Consider the following 24,676-nt stretch of genomic DNA (forward strand, 5'->3'; position numbering starts at 1 on the left):
GCAGGGCAAACGCCGCTCGAACTTCACATCGCTGCTGCTCAAAATCATTCTATATCAGACTCCAAAGAAAAAACCATAACCGGAGCCCGCTGGTACACGCCGCTCTCGAGAGCAAGCCCCCACTTTTTTTTCTCTTTCTTCTTCAAAAATCAGAATCCGAAAGAATTGTAGCAAGGTGTAAACATCTCAGGAAATCTCGGTTTCTCAGCCTCTGTAAGTTCATAGGCTTACAAAAAATCATCAAATTAAAATCACACCAATGCTGAAATTTACTTTATCTAGAATGAGAAAATGACACCCCCATGACGAATCAAAAACAAGAAAAATCTCACAATGAGCCAACATCTGTACTCAGGAAAACTTGGGAACTAGAGCGGACCCCCCAACTAACAAGCGGAACTAAGCTTTACGAGAATCCAATTAAGCTTACAGCCACCCCCACTGTCTTAAAGTAACAAAATTGCAACTACAACAAAGCGAAAACAAGACGATTTTCGTTTCAAACGCCATTAGTAAAAGGCCACAACACAACACCCTACTGCCGCCACTGTTAGTAAAAAGGCCATAAAGCAATAAACCAGATGTGTTTCCTCGCAACCGTCTCTCGCCCTTGTTACACTTCCTATTCAAGAATAACGAGTTAAATAAAGCCTTAACAACTTAGGAATACTTTTTCCCATATTAAAATATACATGAATACAAACAAAAAAACTAGAATGATGATAACTTAAAATACATATTAAAATTTAAAATTCGCGACATGACAATAGTCCTGAAGGAGTCAAGGCTACCTGTTTCAGCAAAGAATACTTTTTGATCCAGATTGCAGCTCTGGTATCATCCTTATATTACGATCTTTTACTTCAGTAACAAAGTGTTATCTTTCGATATTCTTTCTAACACTAGTTTTTTGTTACTTTGATGGATCATTATAAAACCTACTTCGGTTGTTAGTAGAGGGCCTTATCTAACATACCTTTTGTTCGAAATAGAGAAATATGGGGGTCAGGTTGATTCTTCCCACCACAAATTTATACTTTATGGTATTATTCCAGATAGAATAAAATGGCATCCAATTAACCGGTAATATAAAAGTAACGACAAATTCGGAGGTCTAGATTTAATTTAGGCCCATGAGATAAAAAGAAATATATGTAATAGGATAAATATTTGGCTACACTCTGCAAAGTTGTATCTCATGTCCACGAAACTCCAGAATTTGATTCTTTCTCCCACAGTCCTCATACTGTATGAACGTTAAAGGTTATGTTCATGAATTTCAGAGACATTTCACACTGAAAGACGCCATATTTAGTTTGAATCTTACCCTCGCGTAAAATGTAAAGAACATTACTTAGCATTACGCTGTTAGCATAAATTATAGCCTGAGATTACGTTCGTGAAAGATGTGTCCAGGTGGCAAGATTCTTTTTGTTTTAAAACACGTCCGGTATCCCTAAACGGTATCTATGTTCAGTTCATAGAAGTTCATAAGTTTAATATGTAACACCTTGCTGTGAGTTCCAGCTAACTTAGGAATGCCAATTATTATAAAAATTAAATGTTAAGTTTGTTCTCTGAAGGGAATTATCACCACCAAAATAGCTAAGCACACACACACACACACACACACACACACACAAAAAAAAAAAAAAAAAAAAAAAAAAAACAGAATTAAAATATTTTAGGATTATTCTACATCACTACTTGTGAGGAATTAAATAAAAATATGCAAACATAAAAGGCTAGAGACAACAACAAGATTGCTTCGATCGCGACAGAATTTCGAACACATACTTACCAAACAGGATCAAACCTCAGTCTAAAGCAGTGGTTTTCAACTTATATTTTGCTACATGCACGCCTTTTAGTCATTAAATCATTTCAAATTTCTTAAAAGTCTTATTATTGAGTTTCAATACACACACACACACATATATATATAAACAATTTTAATGCATAAATTAACTATAATGTATTTTCTAAAACATTCATTATTAATATTAATAATATTAATTTGTTGTTTCATTAATTTTTTTTTTCAAAAAGCAAAGTTTTAAATTTTAAGAGACATAAAACATTTTATTTAAAACCGTTCAGCAGCATATGTGATTTCCTCTCTTCGTTTAACCATTTGGCCTAGTATGTAAATTTCATTTTAAATTAATTTAGGTGTATTTAATTAATTAAAGAGTTAAACTCCGCTAGCGTTCTATAGGAATAGTCAACAATATCAAGAAACATGTAAACGAGCATTAGAAATCCGCCAGTCAGATTCACTTTTGTGACATCATTGCTCGCAGTGGCTTGTGAGTTAAAGAATGGAAGAACGATGTGCATATGAACCGGTCCTGAAAGCGAAACTGCTCATTATCCCCCCTTTTTTCTCCCTAACACAAACGGTGGCTATGCGAAAGAGAACTGGCTGTGCATGTGAACGGGACTCTAGATCGGGCTTCTTAATTTTTTTTTCAATCGCGACCCCTTTTTAACATTGAAATTTCTTTCGCTACTCCAAGACCCCATAATATTTACGAAAATTTTATGGGACCTCATAGCATTGCGCGAATAAGACACACACGTGAGTGAAACTGTCAATTTTTTCATTTGTGCAGTTTTAGATCATTATCTTCAATTTCTAATTTTAAGACAGAACAATGTGAAAATTTTAAATAAGTAACAGACGAAATGACAGCGTCACGTGCAAAATAAGTAAAATGAACGTTTATATTATAAAAGGAATGCGTCGAAACGTTTTCATTTCTCTTTATCTGTAATGTCTTATCTTCATCTATTTTCAGATAATACATTGTGTAAAAATATTTGGTAATTGTAAAATTATTATAATAAGTTAAAGAAATATCAAAACTGCTAAAAATTTGGCGACCGCCTGCTGCAGGTCACGCAAACCCCATGGGGGTCAGCAAAAAATATAGAAAATATTGTTTAACTTGGAAAAAAAGTAGTGTTCTGCATTCATAAATTAAAACGAAATACTTAACAGCTAAATAAAAGTTTGATCGGATTACTCCTTCAACTATGAAATTTTCCTCTGGCTGAGAAAGCCCAGGTCTAAAGTATTCTCAGTACGACAAGCATTAGCGTCGTCAACAGTCTGTTTTCTTCAAGCGGCAGGGCATGGAATGCAGTCCAAAATCTCAAGCTGTATTCGTAAATCTTTAAACTTTATAATAAAACAGCACTTTTGCCATAAAGTTTAAGAACCTCCCTACCACTCAAATCTACTCATGCTACTACTCACATTACTACTCATGCTACTCACTCAAGCTACGTACTCATTCCTGCATACTCACTACTGCATACTCACTATTACTTAAGCTCACGTACTCACTACTACTCAGTCTCACACACTCCCTACTACTACTACAAACTCACTACTATATACTCACTACATACTCATTGCATATTCACTACTATGTACTCACTGTTACTTATGCTGCTCACTACTGCTAAATCTACATACTCTTATACTCAATCTACATACTCACTACTACATACTCTCATATTCAATCTACATAGTCACTACTACATACTCTTATACACAATCTACATCCTCACTACTACATACTATTATACTCAATCTACATACTCACTACTACATACTCTTATACTCAATCTACATACTCACTACTACATACTCTTATACTCAATCTACATACTCTTATACTCAATCTACATACTCTTATACTCAATTTACATACTACATAATCTTATACTCAGTCTACATACTCACTATTACTTAATCACGCACACTCATACTCATCACATACTTACTACATACTCACTAACACATATTTACTCTATAGTAACTACTGTATACTCTACATACTCATTACTGCTCAGCTCCCATACTCACTATTACGTACTTAATCTACCTACTCACTATTACTCATGCTGCTCAACTCCACATTAATTGTAGAATGAGAGAACCTCATTGAGAATGAGAAAAAAGACGTAAATTAAAATAACATTTTGTTAGTTTTTTTTTATGTAACTAACAATGTTTTATGTTAACTTATACATAAATGCCACATTGTTGTAGAAACTAAGATGCAAGCTTTGGTGAATATAGTCAACTGTGTTCGAATTACGCTACCTCAAGATGATGACGAAATAATCGAATATGCTGTGCGAAAAGAGAAAGATGATAATGAGGAAGTTTAAAATGAAGACTAAAAGAAAGCACAATGCGAGAACGTTATGTGTAGAGAAGTTGACAAAGAATTGCGAACTTTCTTGCATAAGATTAGCCGAAAATTTTGATGTACATCAGTGCAGGATGTTATGAAGCTTCATTATATGCACAGTGAATTTTCGAAGTTCTGTCGACGATCTTGTGACCAGGCAAACATTCTAAGTTATATGCCATCAAGTAAGAAATCCGTAACGTTCATGGAGTATATTTACATGACAGTTTTAAAATGTTATTTCATTTTGTTTTCTTAAAATATAAAAAAACATGCGTATATGTTTTAATTTAAATAATCTGTTCGAATTTCGATAGTATTTATTTACAGGAATCGATCACTCTAAAAACAGGATTAGCTGATTTCACATGCTGAATTTCTACAGATGGCATTATGAAACATGAACAGGTAAGTTCTAGAAATATATATTTGCATTTATTCGGAAAAATTTCTTATTCGGAATATGCCAGATCTCACTGCTGATGGTTAAGTGAGGTTTTGTTGTATTTCTTCATAACAACAAAATAAATAGCAAAATAACTGATAAACATAAAAATAAATATTAAATGCAAACTCAAATCTTAACAGATTTTCAATGTTTGTCATGTTTAAAATACAGTTAATACACGCCCTCTATTTAAGTATTATAAGTTTCATTAACTCCAGTATAATCGCTAGTTTAATGTTTGACTGCGTCATTGCTAGTTTGTCAGTTTTCAAATGGATAAAACTCCTAAATACTGGTAGGTCTACTAAAGTTCGTATAGCAGCCAGCGGACTAGTTGCCTGGGCGTTTTTTCCTATGCATAACGTCATCCCTTTGAAAGTTCTCCATAAAGGTACAATTTCCGTACGCAAATGGCTCTTTCATGCTTTACTACTATCGATTTAATAAACAAACTATGTTACTGAGTTAAATAATTACTTCAAATTACCTGCTGCTGCAAGTTTTATTTGTTATGATTTCAGTTTTTAAAACTCTAATCACAAATGTAATAAAAATAAGTTTATTTATTTTTAAAATCACTGTATTTTTTGGTTTTTAACTAATAAAACTAAGTTCACCTGTTTTTAAATCTACAGTATTATTATTATTATTATTATTATTATTATTATTATTTTGTTTTAGCTGCATCTTGGATGAAATCGTCAAAGTTATATCCGAAATAAATTTTGTTGGATAAAGTTTTACAGATGCTTCTCAATTTGAATTTTAAGGAAGTGCTCTAACTGTTGTACCTTTATTAATTCTTGTTTTGTTTTTAAACCATATCTGCTAGCATTTAGGATAGAAATTATACGAGTGTTCACTTTGAAGACTGTAGTGATTTTGTTATAAATATCAAGTTAATTAACGTTAATTTGTCTTCAAGAATGACTAGATATCGTACAACTTCATTTCCCTACTCAAACAATCCCTTGACAGTTTCCGTCGACTGATCTTTAGCAAACTTTACACGGCTCGTTAAAATTTGTGCCTTCAGAAATTTAAACTATTTTTATTTCTCTGCAGACGCTTGGAAGTTTCGTGTTCTGTAATTCTCTCGCCTCTATACTAGTTCCCCGTCCGGAATTGCTAATATACTGTGATCCCGGATGTAAACCTCACACGGGAAAGAGTGATCCCTTTTTCTTTTCGAACGCTGCCAGACGTAAACAGAGAAAAGAGCGGAGCGGACTCTTCGCCATCCTCTCGCGGATGTTTCCGGATGCAGGGTGCTAATGCGCATGCGTGGCCTCTTGCGAATCTGAGGCGCTCAGCTTCCAGCCGCTCATTGAGCGCCACCCGGAGCAACAGGCGAAGAGGACAATGCCCACCGCGTAAGTCATCAATCCGTCCCCGTTTTTCTCTCACCTTTTTCCCGATTCCGGAGCACGTCGCGGATATGAGTTTTCTCTCTTCTCAATAGAGAAGGGTTGCATTGAGCTGATGATGATCAGTTTTAGGGAAATGCGATGATTTCTTAACTTGCGCTTTAGGTAGAAAGTCCTAAAAACGCAGTTATGGATTGTGCATAAGAAAGATTTAAAGGAGATACAAAAATTAATGCCATATGATTTTTAAATTAGAAATTTCACAGTGAGATTTTTTTACCTGTGCTTCACAACTGTACACCCATCTTATTAATTTTGTCTCTATTAATATTCCTTGTTTTATACAAATATTACGCTGCTCGTTAAAAAAAGTTCTTATTACAGATATATACAGGTGCTATACAAATGTTATATGGCTCCAGTATATTACATGAATTTTTTTTAATTAAGAACCCATTATTATGATTTTTGATGCAATGTTCAGTAATCATGTGTCTTTCATTATGTTTTACGGATACTACTTAATTTTGTCTATATATATCAAACGCGATAGGATATTTTATTTATATGTTACACCCTTCGTTTTATTTACTGATGTTATACATTTATATAAAGATATTATACAGACATTACACGGCCTTCTGGGGATTACCTGAAAGATTTGAAGTAATTACAAAAATTTATGCGATTTGAATTTCATGTTAACATCATGATGATGTGATTTTTTTCTTCTAAGGTCTTAAGAATGTTGGACTTTATATTATGCTGTACAGATTTGATTTAATTTTGTCTAAATATCGCAAATGAGTTAAAATATTTGGTACTGACGTTACATGGCTTGTTAAACAAAAATACCATACAGGTATATATATATATATATAGTTGTCGTACAGATTTACATGGCTTCTGGATAGTACATGGTATTAAATGGTTCCGGATAATGCATGAAAGATTTTAAGTAGTGCCAAATGTTTATGAGATCTAAATTTTTAAATGAGGAACTCAACGCGAATATTTTTAGTCTTACATTTAATAATTTTGTGCCTTTCATTATGTTTTGCTGATCTTCGTTTTGCTGAAATATTTCATATAGATATTATGTGGCTCATACAGTTTATTTGTGGCTTATACGGCTCATACTATATACAGATACTACTTTATATAGCTATACAGCATCTATGTTATATAGCTATATATCATATCTATGTTATACACAGATAATATACAGCTATATAGCATCCGTTTATAACATGAGTCGTATAACATCTGTGCATACAACAGATGCTATACAGCTACATATAGATATTATACAAACGTTTACGACTTCTGTGATAGTACGCGAAAAATTTAAATGAGTTGCAAAAACTTATTCGTTCTGATTTTCCAATTACGTATATGACACTGACATTTTTTATTCTGTATGTAGCAAGCTTGTGTCTTCCATTACTGATCATATTTAATTTTATTTACATATCGTCATATATGTAGATGTCCTATATATCTATATTTACTGATTGTATTTAATTTTCTAGACATATGTTAATGGAGTTAACATATTTTATATAGATATTTGTGGTTAATTTTCAGAGTTCAACCTTATTTAAATTTGTTTTTACCTGCTGTAATTTTTTCGTTATGTAACTTTATATGTTTGCAGTCTATATGTATGAAATATTTTACTGGCTATAAGGTATTATACTGATATTTTTAATGCTTTTCAAATTTTTAATGCTCAGAATTAGTTGCTGATTTTTGTTAAAATCTTTTGAGATAGTTAATTTAAATTTCTGACAAATATTTTAATAAAAGTTTTGATAAAAAAATGCTTAAAAATTTTGGTTTTCTCTTCTTTTTCGTTGTTTTAAGTTCTAGTGAATTTATAAAATAAGTCAAATTTATATTCAATTTTTGTATGACAATTTACCCAAACGTTAAAATAGCGAAGCATCGACCACAAATTTCTCGAATAAATTCACATTTAGTGAAATATGACTATTTTAAAGTTAATAAAATCCCATTTCAAAAAAAAAAACAAAAAAAAAAAAAAAAAAAAAAAAAAAAAAAAAAAAAAAATTCTACATTCAGAATAAAGCGATACGATTGTGTAATTCATATACTTTATTAAAGCGTTTTCTCAAATTATAAAATATTATACTTAGTTTCTATTAAAAACAACTTACTCTTATTAAAAACTCTAATTTTAAACTTTCAGAGAATATTTGAAAATTTACTTTAGTTTCATTGAAACGAATATTAACTACTATATGCTTTTTTTATGAAAGATAGGTTGTTAATCAATTTAAAAATCATTGTGTAATTACATATCAATTAATTACGTAGTTAATTACTTTTTTATTAGCATACTCTTCGGCTTTCCTTTTTACAGCCTTAGATAATTCTTTGCAGTTAGTACTTTATGTTCAGAAGAACTTCTTTTAGCCTTATTAATAGCCACTCAATTATTTCTTTCTACTAATTGGATTCTTATTATTAAGGTAAATAATCTTCTTAGACTTAATTATTCCTGATTTGATAAGATTAGTGTTATTAAGATAATTCAACTGCAATAAGGAATTTAACTTGATACGACTTATTAAGCTAAAAAGAATATAATTTCGCAAAACATTAATAGTGCACGCATGGCTCTAAATGAAATCCACATATAACGATATTTTAATGACATTTTGAGTAAACAGTGTCGAGCTTTTCTTTTAATTTTATTGTCTTTTAATGGAATACATTCTTTAAATAAATTACGCAATTGTTGATGATTTATTGGTTGTGGCTCTAAAGATCACATGTTAATAGCAGAGCTTTATGTATGGTGTTCGAAGCTATATTAAGCAGAAAATATATTTTTTAGCGTGCGAAAATTTATCTCCTCGTCTGTGGAAAGGAATAATACCTTACACAAGATTTACGGCAATATAAAGAAATATTATAAAAGAATTACAACAGTATGAAGAAAAAATTCGGCAATATGAAGATTTACCGCAATACGAAGAATCAGACCTGACTTACGAATGTTGCAGATATTTCCAACATCCGCCATTTTCAAATCCGACCAGTAAGAATTGTGTTGCATAAAGTGCTGCGTAAAAGGTTATAAGGTATTTCTCCCGCCAGCTTAGCATGTCTTCGTGGTGCACTAGTCAGCAAGTTCGGCACGTATTCGAAAGGTCCGTGGTTCGTTTCCCGGCGAGGGCAATGTTATTTTTTCATCTCTATTGCTTCGAAATAACATAATTTCTCTACAGTGGCGCCCGAACTAAAGAAATGATGATTCTCCACCACCAGGATTTGGCAATTGAGTCTCCTAATCCCCAGTCGCCCTTTAAGGGGCCTCATACACCTTAAAACCCATAAGATCTTCGAATATGAGACTGTTGAAAGAATTGGGATAACTTATTTATTTTGAAAGCAATTACTTCCAACTTTTTACAGCTGACTACATAATATAGCTACTTTCTGAACTAGTAAGCATAACGTTTGTGTTGCCGCAAATATTTTTATAATTTAATCCGCTTTCTGACAAAATCTTTCATCATGTTTTCACCTTGCGCGCACAGTTTAAAACATTCTGTTACATAATTTAATTCCATATTTAATATATAGCTTCTATAACATTTGGAAACTACTGTGAACCAAAAATCCTAAGAATTTCATGTTAAATTTTTATTTTATTTGGAGATGAGTTTGTAAAATGTATTTTATTAAAAAATCTGTAATGTTTTCATGCATAAATTTTTTTAATATTAAAATATTCATCAGATTTTTGGTTCACTTAGAAAATAGTGCCCACATAAAGAATTCCATCAAATTAGTATGTACCATTAGCCATTTTTAAAATGTCATGCGCGCAAGGTGGAAACATGACGAAACATTTTGTCACAAAGTGAATTAAATTACAAAAATATTTGTGGCAACACAAACTTTCCGATTACTAGTTCCTAAAGCAGCTATATTATGTAGACAGCTGTAAAACGTTGAAAGTAATTGCTTTTATAATAAATCAAATATGCTAATTCTTGCAACAGTCACATATTCGAAGATCGTAAGGTGTTTAAGGTGTATGAGCCCCCTTAAAAGGGTGTATATAAGGTACTTCCCCGCCTTCTTCGCATGCCTTCATGGTGTAGTGGTCAGCACACTCGGCGCGTATTCGAGAGATCCGTGGTTCGAGTCCTGCCGAGTGTATTACTCATTTTTCAACTTCCCTACTTAGAAACAACTAATGTCTATACAATGTATATTTTAGAACCATATTGAAATTTTACTTAGTCAGTTACGGGTTAAGAATGATTCTTTGCAGAAAATCTTCGACAATAAGAAGAAATATGTGTAGACTTTGATTAACAACATGGCGAATATTTATATTTATTATAAAAATTTTATCGAATTTTTCAACATTATATATAACCTACTGATGATAAATAACTGTGCGTAATGGAAGCTTTGCCCGATAACCGAATTCTGGCTGCAGGATGGTGCAGGGATTTCGATGTACGAAGGCTTCTTTCTTATATGTTTATCATATTCTTATATGTGTATCATAGTTATCATAATATTCTTATATGTTTATCATATAAGAAACAGGAATTATCAGCATGAAAATGGCCTTCCTTAAAAGTATCTATTTAAAGCTCTATGTCGTAACTAGCTATCATACGGCTTGAATTATTAAGTATCACTTGTCTATAATTGTCTCTCTCTCTTTGAACCCTATTCCTGACTGATTATCCATGTTTTTTTTAATGTTACTTATTTGTCTTCATACTTTCATTTTTACCCAATAAGGCAATTCTGTATTTTTATATTCTAAATAATTTACAATTCTACGACATTAATTATTTTACTGTTTTGTACAATATATAAATATTGGGTTAATGCAAATGAATACCTTTAGTTTCCAGCGGTTGCAGCTGAGATCAAGCGCTACGGCTTTTGCAAAATTTTTCTGTCATGTCACACGGAGTTGAAGCAAATGGAGTATTATTTGTTTCATTCAATGAGCATTAAAATTTAAATACTACTGAACCAAATCAATCAAGAAAAACAATCACTTATAGATGAGTTCATTTTTATGAATTCGAACTCGTAAATTCCGCTGCAGGAAATCATGAATCCCAATGAATTAAAGATGAGTTCATCTTTATGAGTTCAAACTGGGAAAATTCTGAAATAGCTTCAGTAAAACCATTAAGAAAATATTCGGTGAAGGAACAAGTAATGAGAGATGCATTCATTGTTCGTCTGTAAAATTTCGCTCAGAAAATCTAAGGTTACGAAACCAGCCTTCCTCCATTGGTTTAAATGAATTAAAGATTTTAATCAAAACGTCCAAGGCAAACTACGCGAGAGATTTCCTAGACCTTTCGATTGTTTTATGGAACTTCGCAGAAAAGGAAAGAGTAAGGATGTTCAACAAGTGAGTGCCTTACGAATTCCCTGATGGAACCGCGGTAAGGGGTTTAGAAGTGTGCCCTTATCTCTTAAAAAGAAGTAAAAGAGAAAGGTTCTTGCAAACAAAATAGTAAATATATAAATAGTAAATATGGAAAGTACGACAATTTCACGTGTTCGATGCAGTGTTGGGAGTGAAAGGCCCTCCGGGAAGAATTCCAAAGGCATCCTTGTATTCGAAGAATATGTTGCTAACTGTATTGTGCTCATCTGCTGGTGTTTTTCACTATTTATCCCTTCTTCGAGGTGAATCGATAATGCAGCCCCATATTATGTAGATATACAGCAAACACATGATGAACTGTGTCTTAAAAAATAGCACTTGTTGAATGGACATACAGCAGTGATGCTTCAGGATAACTCTCGATCACGCAAAGCAAATCACATCATCCATACAGCAAATCAACAATTTGGAAAAAGAAATGTTTCATCCTCCAGAATCTCTTTCAGTTTCTCCAACACATTACCATTTTTTCCAATACTTGATTAAAATTTTGTCCAAGAAAGGTTTAGCCAACGACGCAGGAATTTATCGGGCATTGGTGAACTTTATTAGTTCTAGAGACATGGAATTTTACAGAGATAGTATAAATGTCCTTGCCATACATTAGAAACAATCCATTGATGCTAGAGGAGATTACTTTGCATGTATAGGAGTCTTCATGTCATTGGCTTCATCAGTTCTAGAGACACTGAAATTTACAAATATGGTGTAAATAACCTTGTACGCATTATTGAAAATGCATTGATGCTGTTGGAGATTGCCTAAACAGGAGTCCTCATCTCATTGACCTCATCAGTTCCAGAGCCACTGAAATTTATAAATGTGGTATAAATGTCCTTGCCACACATTAGCAAAACTGCATTGACGCTGCTGAAAATTGCCTAAACATGATTCTTCATCTCACTGACTTCATCAGCTCTAGAGACACTGAATTTTACAAACGTGGTATAAAGATCCTTGTACGAATCAGTAGCAACGCATTGATGCTGTTGGAGATTGCCTAAACAGTAGTATTCATCTCTTTGACGTCATCAGTTCCAGAGCCACTGAATTTTGCCACACATTAGCAAAACTGTATTGACGCTGCTGAAAATTGCCTAAGCATGAGTCTTCATCTCGTTGACTTCATCTGCTCTAGAGACACTGAATTTTACAAACGTAGTATAAAGATTCTTGTAAGAATTAGTAGTAATGTATTGTTGCTGTTGGAGATTACCTAAACAGGAGTCTTCATCTCTTTGACCTCATCAGTTCCAGAGCCACTGAATTTGATAAATGTGGTATAAATGTCCTTGCCACTCATTACCAACAATGCATTGATGACGCTAGAGATTATCTTGGCTAAATACGAGTTTTCATCTCATTATTCTGTTCTTTTTGAAACGTTCTTAAAATCGGCTGTTTCATTTGAAACACACTCTAATATTCATACTTTATATACGTTATTTGATGTAATTCTTGAATCATTTTTATTTGCTTTGCAATAACTAGCATTACTTATAGGTAGGAATGTTTGATTAATGTTTTGTTTTAATTGTTTTCTAAGCTTGTTTGATTAGGGCAAATAACACAAGGACTGTTGGCCTAAGTGTAGGGATGCTTTCGTGGAGAGCTTTCTATGGTTAACGGATTCGTATCCACGTTACACACGGCAAAAACCACGAAAACGCCTAACCAGCTTGCACATTTCTATGTTTTCCTGTCCACAATCGTTTTTTAGATAGTATTTAGTTTTCGTTTTGAAGAAACGGGTACTCTTTCGAAATCTTAAATATTTTTAATGCAAACTGTTTCTGAGGCAGCATATTTCTAAGATCTATATACGCCTAGTAGAAAATGTTCTGATTCTGAAATTTCAGCACCTATGCCTTATAACTCTTGTTCTATTTGGAAGGAAAAGAAATAAAATTATCATTATAAAACGACTGAATTCTTTTGCAGTGATCAGGCCTTGTAAAGCCTGGGAACAAATGTTTTGGGGCTGCTGATCTTTTAGTCATAGATGTTTAAAAGGTAATTTTAATTAATTTAGAATCTTGAAATAATATTACTCTAGTTCAGGGTTTCTTAAACTGTGCATCGCGACCCCCAAGGCGTTAGCGTCACCTGCAGCAGGGAGTCGACAAAAATTTCAGCAGTTTTTATAATTCTTTAACTTAAATTAATTTTACTATTCCCTGATGGATATTGTGTAAAAATAATGGTAATATTGTGTAAAAATATTACCAAATATTTTTACACAATATATCTGAAAATAGATAAAGATAAGACAATAAAGAAAAAAAAAAAAAGAAACGAAAACGTTTCGACGCATTTTGTTTAATATTATAAACGTTCATTTAAAATCTTCCCATTGTTCTATGTGTTAAAATTAGAAATTAAAGTTAATGACCTAAAACTGAAATAGTATATTACATTACAAATGAAAAAATTGACAGTTTCTCTCACGCGTGCGTCTGATTTGTGCAGTACTTATGGGGATTCCACAAAAGTTTTGTAAATATTATGGGATTCTGGAGGGTCGCGAAAAAACTCTCCGTGATAAAAAGGGGTCGAGACTGAAAAACGTTTAAGAAATCCTCCTCTAGTTTATACGACGTACTGCTTTTTCTAGAAAAACCTTATACTTAAATGAATAAATATCTTCAAAGTAACGGGTGGCCATAATTAAACTGATAGTGCTCACAGTGTTCTGTAGCGCGATCTATTTGCGAGAATGACGCCACATTTTGTAGGAAGATTACACAAGACGGGGGACGAAGGATTCCGCGAAAAAAAAAACATTGGTTTCAAAAGTCACCGCTAGGGGAATATTTAGCGCTGTGTAATAGAAAATAGTGTTAACAAATGCAAATCAATACGGAAATTACCTTTTATTTTGCATTCAAATGAGGTTCAATGTGGCTGCCGTTGTTGTAGACCACATATTGCATTCTGTGCACAGTATGCACAACAGCAGAAAGTAACATGTCTGCAGGAATCTCCCGTACAATCCGTGATATGTTATCCTTCAACGTAGCTAGGTCCTGGACCACTCCTTGATAGACCTTGGACTTAAGGTAACCCCATAGCCAGAAGTCGCATGGGGTAAGATCAGGCGACCGAGGTGGCCATGCAGTTGGAAAGTAGCGGCTAATGACTCTTTCTGTTGTGAATTTCTGTCGTAGCATCTGTTGCACCCGTACAGCAACGTGTGGAGTGCATGAAAATGATTTCCCCCAGGCATTGTCTTTGCTGAAGTACCGGAAAGACAAAGCTGTTCAACATGTGGCGATATTTCTCTCCCGTAACAGAACAAGTTTCCGGTTCTGTTGGGGTAAAATTCTCATCGAAGAATGGACCTACGATAAATTCCGCTGTGAACCCACACCAAACAGTTACCTTTGGTGAATGTTTGGGAATTGCTGTGACTGCATGTGGTGATTTGTCATCCCAAATTTGGCAGTTCTGAGTATTCACAGTTCCATTCAGATAAAAGTGGGCCTCGTCTCCCCATAAGATTTTCCACGGCCAAGCATCATCCATCTCCATTCTGGCAAGAAAGGTGAGATTAAAAGTCAATCGCTTATCATGGTCGGGGTACAGTAACTCCTGTACACGGCTGATCTTGTACGGATAGAAGTTGATAATCTTTCGTAAGATTTTCCATACCGTACTGTAAGGCATATCCATATTCCATAAGGCATATCCATAATAAAAGGTAATTTTATTCCGTATTAATTTGCATTCGTTAACACTCTATTTTCTATTACACAGCGCCAAATATTCCCCTAGCGGTGATTTTTGGAACTAATTTTTTTTTTTCGCGGAATCCTTCGTCCCCCGTCTTGTTTAATCTTCCTACAAAATGTGCCGTCATTTTCGCAAATAGATCGCACTACAGAACACTGTGAGCACCGAGCACTGTCAGTTTAATTATGACCACCTGGTATTTGAAAAATTAAAATTTTCTAAATTTTTCTTTACAAGGAAATTTATGTAGCTAGTTTTATAATATGATTTGTTAGTATATTCATGGCTTAATTTTTCATATTTATTATATGATGAACCAATTTTTACTTCCTTGTACGAAGTAAGGGAAGTATTGTAATCACGAAAAATTCCGGCTTGCATACTTCAACAAAAATATCCGTTTTGACCGCTATCGAATGCAATTTAACGATGCTTTTGCATGACATCTGTACGTAAGGACAAAATAAAGAACTCTTTTTCCCCGAACAAGCTATAAAACTGATTTAAAATGGATTCAGAAGAGAGATTCTTTCCGTAGCGTCTTACGTACGTATGTATCTCGCATAACGCAAAAGCGAGGAGCCTCAGAATGTTGAAATTTTGTATATAGACTGCTATAGCTTGCAGTTGTGCATCTTCCTTTTTGATGACACCAAATTTTATAAATATATATATACAATATATATATATATATATATATATATATATGTGGGGATTTTAAACGATGAACAAATTAATTAACGAAAGACATTTTAATTAGACAAACGATTATTACATAAATTTAACATCTAAGAGAATTAAACAAGTAATGATTCGTCAAAACTCTTTTTGAACAGAAGCAGCGTCTCTGCTCCCACGTCAATCGTCTATCATCTCAAAACGGTAATTTCCCTAATTTTTGCTTGGCGCCTTCGCAGCTCGTAGAGAGAATGACGTCACGGCATCTGGTTTTCATCACAGCTCCAAGCAATCGACACTGCATTTCGGCCATCCGAGGGTGGACTAGCCCTCCAGGACACTGCAAAATACAAACAAAAAAAAAAAAAAAAAAAAAAAAAAAAGCAACAAGCAAGAATATACAATAACAGAAATAAGTGTTCGTGAAAAATTTTAAGTGTGGTCCGAATTGAGTCCTTTTGATTCCCACTAAGTCACCAACTTTGTACGGCTGTGCTTGTCTTCTTTTAGCATTATATTATTTTAGCATTATATTTAGCTTTTTATTTTCCTGTTGGACTTGAAAAATTTGCCTCTTGGCTTGCTTTCGTAATTCTTCTCTTTGAGACTCGAATTGAGATTGAAACTCACTTTCTATCAGTTCTTTGAGCTGATCGGTGCCCTTATTGTTCATTTTAGTACCGAAGAGTAATTCGAACGGAGTGGTGTTAATGCTTCTTTGATATGTTGAGTTAAGCGTTCTCTGAACTTCGTGTGTATGTTTATACCATTCGGTTGGTTTTTTTAAGGATAGTTTCGCTAATACTGATATAATGACTTGGTTGATTCGTTCGACTTGTCCATTTGCTCTCGGCAGGCCTGCGGTGATTAGATGATGTTTAATATCTTCTTTAGCACAGTAGTCAGAAAACTCACTGGATGTGAAAGCCGTTTCTCTATCAGAAATGATCTGACAAGGGCTTCCAAAAATGGCCTTCTGATTCTCTAACTTCGCTATCACCTCGGCTGAGGTCGTAGATTTTGTTGGATAAATCCAAGTAAATTTAGTAAAGGCGTCGACCACTACTAATATGTGCTTGTAGTTTTTATGGGTACTTTCCAGAGGACCCAAGTGATCGATATGATAGGTATGCAACGGAATGTCCTCCTTGAATCGCGAATGTAAAAATCCTTCCTTTTTCCCTGCTTTACGATTTATTAAGATGCAACGAACACAATTCGCGATAACGTTTTCTATCTTCTGCCGAAGTTTGGGAATAAAGTACTATTCATCCAAGTGTTTCTCTATATGTTTGATACCGGTGTGCCCTTTCTCGTGAGCATCTTTTATGATTTCAGTCTGCATACTTTCCGGTACGACTATCAGCTCTTTACCGTCAATAAACTTGTATAGTACGCCATTTCTATTACAATAATTTTCATAACTTAAGGTTTTCAATAATTCCTTAATGGTTTTTATTTCAGTGTCATTTTCTTGTGCAAGTTTTAATTTAGGCAAGATATTTTCAACAGAAATACATAAGACGTTTACAGGAGCTCTACTTAGAGCATCTACATGTGGCATTCTAACACCTTTACGATGCTCTATAACATAATCGAATTCCTGTAACAACAGAGCCCAACGAGCAACACGCGTCGCTAAATCTCTTTTTTCCATCGTCCGTTGAAATGCTGAACAGTCCGTCACTATCTTAAATGTAATTCCCAAAAGGTAAACACGGAACCTTTTCAGTGCTTCTACGATCGCGAGGACCTCCAACTCGTAACTTACTTTTTCTCTGCATCAGAGGTTTTCCTACTCATAAAATAAGTGGGGTGAAAACTGCTACCACCTGGGGGTTTCTGCATTAGAATCGCCCCATATCCTTCTATACTGGCGTCTGTGTGTAGTTTGGTTTCATAATTAGGGTTATAAATTGCAAGTACAGGCTTCTCAGCTAATTCAAACGATGATTTCAAACGATTGAATGCGATCTTTTGTTCTTCACCGAATTCGAACTTATTACCTTTTTTTAGCAGGTCGTTAAGTGGCTTGGCATTTATAGAGTATTTATTAATAAATTTTCTGAAATATCCTGTCAGCCCAAGAAAACTTTGGATCTGTTTTAAATTAGATGGTTCAGGGAAATTTGTAACAGCTTGCGTCTTCAAAGTGGATGGGAAAATTTTACCCTCTTCTATGACATGACCTAAAAAGTCAATTCGTTTCTTTAAGAATTGCGATTTTTTAAAATTTATTTCCAACCCGTATTCACTCGCTAAATTCAAAACTTGACTCAGCCTCTCGATTCCCTCTTTGTATGAAGCGAATAAAATGATGATATCGTCCATGTACGGCAAAACGATGCCATCATTAACTAACGGTCGAAAAATGGTATTTATGAATTTCTGGAATACAGCTGGTGAGTTACAAAGTCCAAACGGCACTTTCAAAAACTGGTACTGTCCTTCATGCGTAACAAATGATGTGTACTTCCGACTTTCCTTTTCGATGTCCACGTGAAAAAAGCCATTTTTGAGATCAATAGTGCTGAAAACACGTGCTTCTTGAAGGCGGTCTAGGATATCCTCAATCAGGGGAAGGGGAAATCTATCCTTTACGACAACTTTGTTTAAACGACGATAATCAACGCAAACTCTTGGTGTCCCGTCTTTCTTTTTAACGATGACCAATGGACTGGAATATTCCGAATAACTCTGTTCTATAATTCCCGACTTTAGCCATTCGGATATTTGGGTTTCAACAATTTTCTTTTCCGTAAACGGAAATCTACGCGGTTGATGCGATACTGGTTCATTTATGGTAACCCCATTTTTATTTATTAATATTTCCCCTTTTAATATTACGTTTAAGCCTAAAATGGCTTCATGTGTCATTACATTGTTGTCTACAACACAAATATCTGCAGTACACTGGAAATCATTAATTTTAATATTACCTTTAAAGAAACCTAGAGGTTTTACTTGACATTTACCGAACCCACTCAGAGTTGAACTTACGGGCACAAGGCCTTCGATATTCAGTTTATCAAAAGTCGATCTACGTAACAAAGTAGTTTGACTTCCTGTGTCTATTAACGCGGTTACATATACATCATTAATTTTTACTTCTTTGGTCAACTTCGAGACTACATCAATATTCACGGTTGATACTTCTGGTTTCGAATTCGTATTTGAGCATTCGAAACTTCGGTGCCCAAATTCTTTACATTTAAAACACTTGACTCCCTTATCTTTATGAACACATTGTTTGGAAATATGACCGCTTTCACCGCAGTTGAAACAGGTTGTATTACGTTTAATTTCAGGAATTGTTCCTCGACTATCGGTTACGTTACGCTTTGTTTGGTTAACAGAATTTTTTGAGTCGTATTTATGTCTAGATTCAATTTTTTGTTTACTTTCAGATTTTGTTTTTGACGTTCGTGACTTTTCTTCATCATCACATATCTGTTGATAAAGCTTCAATTTGTTCTTAAAATCAGTTAATGTTTGTGACCCATACAAGCAAGATTTTTTAAACGCTGAGCCTGGATACCGTCTATAACATATCGTATTAAAGCAACATCTTCAATTTGACCATTTTTAGCAATTCTTTTCATATTTAAAAAAAACTCATCAAATGTTTTATTGCTCTTCATTTTGGCCGAATTGCAGCTGGACCGGAATTCATCAAGTATAGCATTCTTAAAAATTTGCCATGAGTTCAATTTTGGTTCACTAAGAACAAATAGTTTTGCTTTGCCTGTCATCAGGCGTTTAGCAAAAATCAGTTTTTGTAAATCATTTAACTGAAGAATGGTAGCTGCATCTTCAAAACTTTCGACCCAACTACTGACATTTTCGTGGCTTTGGCCATCAAATTGAGCAACAAAAGATTTGATGTCTTCAATAGTAACATTTATACTACAGTTATGAAATACATTCGACTTGTTTTCAATTGTACTAAGAATATTATCATTAGCACATTGGGAAGGAAGTTGTCTCACTGTGGCACCAGAATTGTTTCTTAGTTTTGTTTCATCTCGAACATTATCATCTACTTCATTTTTATCCCCAACATCCACACCCTCGTTTTCACTTTCTTCTAAAATTACATTATTTTTAATCAATTCTAAATTATTCAGATAAGAAACAATTCGGTTTGCTAAGTCATCTTGTGTGCCAGAGCTATCAATGCATAAAACATTGGCAATGGAAATTAATTCTTAAGCCTGAAAATCTTGTTTGATTTTTTCGAGTTTTTCATTAAGTTCTTTACTATTCTCTGCTAAAGAGAAACCACTAAATTGTCTTAACCTTTTTCGATTATTTCTGTCGCCCACATCGTTAAATATTATTTTGTGTAATAATTTTATATTATGTGCTTTTTCACTTTTCAGGACATCTTCCATTCCCGGCACATCAATTAAAAACATAGTTAATAAAATTGAGAAAATCACTCACTTCATATAATGGTAATCCACGATGTTCCTGGCTCTATAATCCGGAAACAGAAACGAATCCAATGGATCACAAATGGTGTCGACAAAAGGCGAGTACAAACAAGTTATGTCCGATGGATTTTTGGCCACAATTCACGTCTTGACACTTGACATCCACTATTATTAAAATTTATTCCACAGTCTTTAATAGAGCTGCACACTATTTACTCACTATTACGCAGTTTCAGATCAAATAAATCAGCATACATTCCTAGGAGTTTGACGAGGTTTTTGTTCGAAACACAGTTCATTATAAATCGTAAAACAGTCCAGCACAGCAACAGTTATTCTTCAAAACCGGTAGTAATCCAGGAAAGCAGGTAAAACTACAGTTCATTCGAGTGCTGAAGTGCTATCCCACTTCTGAGAAAATTTTTGTGGGGATTTTAAACGATGAACAAATTAATTAACGAAAGACATTTTAATTAGACAAACGATTATTACATAAATTTAACATCTAAGAGAATTAAACAAGTAATGATTCGTCAAAGTTCTTTTTGAACAGAAGCAGCGTCTCTGCTCCCACGTCAATCGTCTATCATCTCAAAACGGTAATTTCCCTAATTTTTGCTTGGCGCCTTTGCAGCTCGTAGAGAGAATGACGTCACGGCATCTGGTTTTCATCACAGCTCCAAGCGATCGGCACTACATTTATATATATATATATATATATACCCACTCTGTTACTCGGCTGGGTGAGCTCAATTTTTATTCTTATATGTTGGTAAATTGTACATTTTTTGCTTTAAAAATGATTGAATTATATTTTTTTCATCTTCCGGTTAAGGTTTTTATCCCTTCAGTTAACCTGAATGCTATAGTTGTAGAATTATCAACAATTTAAAAGTTATAAGTGAGGCTAAGCCTAAACGTTTTACCATAGCAGCCATATTTGTTTACATTTGAAACTTAGCAGAACAGTGGATTTGTTGTCAATCTAGAGAAATTAAGCTTCGCACTGACAAAGTAATTTCTTCTTTTATTAATCCGAATTAAATCCTACTTAATCCATTCTGGAATTATCATTTAAGTTATTAAATCATCCCATATATTGACTCAATATTGCGTCCACAACAAATTAAGTGAATTTCTACGCCTTTATTGTCTTTTTGCCGAGTGAGACCAAAGGTAAACTTTCAGTTTTGGGCTCCGAAAAATCTGCCTTTTTGCTCGCTGACCAAATTGCTTGTTTTTACGTAGTATTCTAATTTTTATTGCATTTTTTAAAATTCTTTTAGCTGTATTTGTTTTTTTATGTTTTTCTATATCTTTTAATTTTTAATATAGATATTTTGAGTTTTTATGTATTTTTGCCTTGTCGCGAAGTGAGAACTGAAGTAATTGAATGAGAAATATAGTTCTAGTAAAATTCCAGGAAATACGCTTAAATGAAATGCAGGAAATATTGCGTATAATTTAATATTCCAAACAAGGAATCATATGGTATGCACGTCAGATTTTTTTTTTCTATTCATAAACTATGTTCTTCTAAATGTAAATGAAATGAACTCTCCATATAAATTTGGATTTTTTAAAGCAGAAAGTAACCTAATAAGAACAGTATTTAACTCCTTAACTTACTGGCTATTATATAGTCGACAGTCTTTGTAATGATGGCTCACTTTAGCGACTGGCCCATTACAGTCATCCATACAAAAAAGTCCCCAGCTAATGAAATTAACTCCAGATCAACAGATTACAGATTCTCACCTCCGTTACGATTCTCATGGACCTATCTAAGAAACATTTATTGGGGAAATTGCAAAAATCCTTATCACAAACCATCAGCGATAAACAAAACTGTCTGCGGAAAATGCAAAAGAAAAAAGAAAAATGCACGATCTAATAGCAGTAATAGCAGATAATGTTATATCCTTTTTTAACTTAGCTTCTTCGCTTCTAATGATGTTCATTTTTATATTACCGACAGTATTTTATTTTTGTTTTGACTGTACGCCACGAAGCAGTCTTCCGCTCTAGAATTCCATGCAAAATAATGCCTGTTTGGTGGAAGAATCTCAGGATAGGGCCGACAGATGTAGCTTTATTCGTTGTCACTTTAGAGTTTCATCGTCAGGGTAGGTTAATTTTGCTTAATCATTTTGCATAGGAATGCTACGATTATTCGTGAGGGAAATTACATTTGACAATAATATGCCTTCATATTTGAATCACTAAACGAGTCCATAGTCATAATAAAGGTAAAAATGCAGAGTCCAAAGTTCTAGGAAACTACCATCGTGCCTTTGTGGATATTTCCGTGGAATTGTTCCTAAGTAATGAACAATGATCAGACGTTACTAAATCGTTATGCTATTATGCATACCTATCACATAACGTAGTTACTGCACATAAATTACACACATTATCAATGGCCTTTCCATGGGGATACATGCCACAGTTATTAACAAGTTAATATGCATAGCTTCAGTAATACTTTAGGTTATAACAGATAATAGAAGACTAAGTATCTAAATACAAACATGTTTGAACATACTTGCATAGTATAAGAACAGTATATAGTATAACAATACACACATTCGGTATACATAGTATGCATCTCTTTCAGCAATTCCAAAACGGTCCATATACGTCGAGAAGGGGCTATGGTCAGTGAGGAAGGTAGTTAGTGCTGATGAAAACGAAGGTACGTCTGTGGAAAGATGCGGTAGAAAACAACGAATTCCTCTTCTGGCGGTTGATTCATTCCACCTGCTTTGCCATTTTGAAATTAGTTGTGTAAGGTTCCTGAAATAATCCGCTTTCTGATCCTAACTCAATTTGCGTGTGCAACATATGGAATGTCATCTCTGTTGGTTGCATAGCAAAAATGTGAAATATTTGAAACGGTGTCTTGAAGGGGAGTTTGATTCGAGGCTAGGTTCCTCAGCTGTTGCTGTTTCTTGTACGTCCGACATGTTTCAGCGCTTGCCGTGTGATTACACGCAAAGTCTGTGCCTTTTCGGAATTAGAAGTTGCTCAGTTTGTGCACATCAGTGTTTCCTAACAATTCTTTGTTGGATATTCGTGTGATTTTTTGCACTGTACGCAAGATGGCGGACCCTTACAGTGGCGACTCTAGTGTCCAAAACTTTGGTAGTTATAACACTGTATAACCTTGATCTACCGTCTATCCCAGAGAAGGCATGGATTATAGTGGTTATAGTTATAGTCATGGATTATAGATTATAGGGTAAAGCGGATAGTGGCTGTGCAACGTGTGTGGGCATTACCCATGCAGCACTAGGGCGTTCACAGCAAGTTCACAGAGCGTGTCATTCATTCTTTGAACGGTGTTACTTCATTTAGAGCATTCTACAAGACATGCTAAAGAGGTGAGTGTTACAACCATTTTCTTAGAACATACAATAAAACATTGATGCTTTTCGAAACGTTCCCAGAAGGTGCTATAAAATACGTTCTACACGACTGGTGCATTACAGCTATGCTCTTAGAACTTATATTTTAACGTACAACACTAGTACTTTTCGAAACGCGGCTAGCATGTGCTATAAAGTATGTTCTGGGTGACGGGTAAAAGTGGTGCGTTACAACTATGTTCTTAGAACGTACATAAAAACGTACAACACTGGTACATTTGAGAACGTCCCAAGCATGTGCTATAAAAAGTATGTTCTACGTGGCGTGCTTTAAAATGGTGCGTGCCACAATCGTGTTTTTAGGACGTACATTTTAGTGTATAACTCTGATTTATTTCGCTAAGTACAGCACATTTCGAAACGTTCTCCTATTATGTATTATTACAGTACTTTTCAAATTAAATATTACTCATGGTACGGTTAGAATAATTACTTGATTTCAGGTAACCATCAAATTATTCATTTTAGACAAATATCTTAGTCAATATTTTTTTAATTTGCCTCGGAACTAATTATAGAAAACACATTCGGTACATATTTATTATATAAAGAATTTTATTCAAATAAAGTAAAAAAAGTTATTCTTAAGGGTAAAGGGGTGGGAGACTCTTATATTGTCTCCCGTGGTTTTCTTCATCAAAATTGGCTCAGCTAGTTCAGCAAGACTGTACCTGTACAGTTAATGGTGAAATTCTAGTGTCCCGCCCATTTGTATCAATACCTATGCTTGTATATTAAATCCACTTTACGACCAGACGTTATGACGACATTTTACTCTAAGACGAGAGACGAGATGATATCAAGTGTTGAAAGTACTTATTTTAATAGAGACTCAGAAATTTAGTAATAAATTTCACCTATTTTATTTTTAGATTATGCTCTATCTATATCCTCTACGTAAATTTTTGATAA

The 24,676-nt window shown here is 34.0% G+C and overlaps 1 protein-coding gene across 1 annotated transcript in view; it reads left to right on the plus strand.

Annotated features, from left to right (window-relative positions):
* Positions 1-5,889: 5,889 nt before the first annotated feature.
* LOC118184763 (arrestin homolog) overlaps positions 5,890-24,676 on the plus strand; it is a 307,654-nt gene continuing 288,867 nt past the window's right edge. Inside the window, exon 1 of the mRNA XM_085813588.1 lies at positions 5,890-6,029. Coding sequence (XP_085669714.1) covers positions 6,019-6,029 — 11 coding nt within the window. The 5' untranslated portion in view covers positions 5,890-6,018. The remainder of the gene's footprint in view (positions 6,030-24,676) is intronic.

The sequence above is a fragment of the Stegodyphus dumicola genome, chromosome 3 (assembly GCF_044657685.1).
Source record: "Stegodyphus dumicola isolate Sdum_Otavi_A_Nest chromosome 3, ASM4465768v1".
Classification (NCBI taxonomy): domain Eukaryota; kingdom Metazoa; phylum Arthropoda; class Arachnida; order Araneae; family Eresidae; genus Stegodyphus; species Stegodyphus dumicola.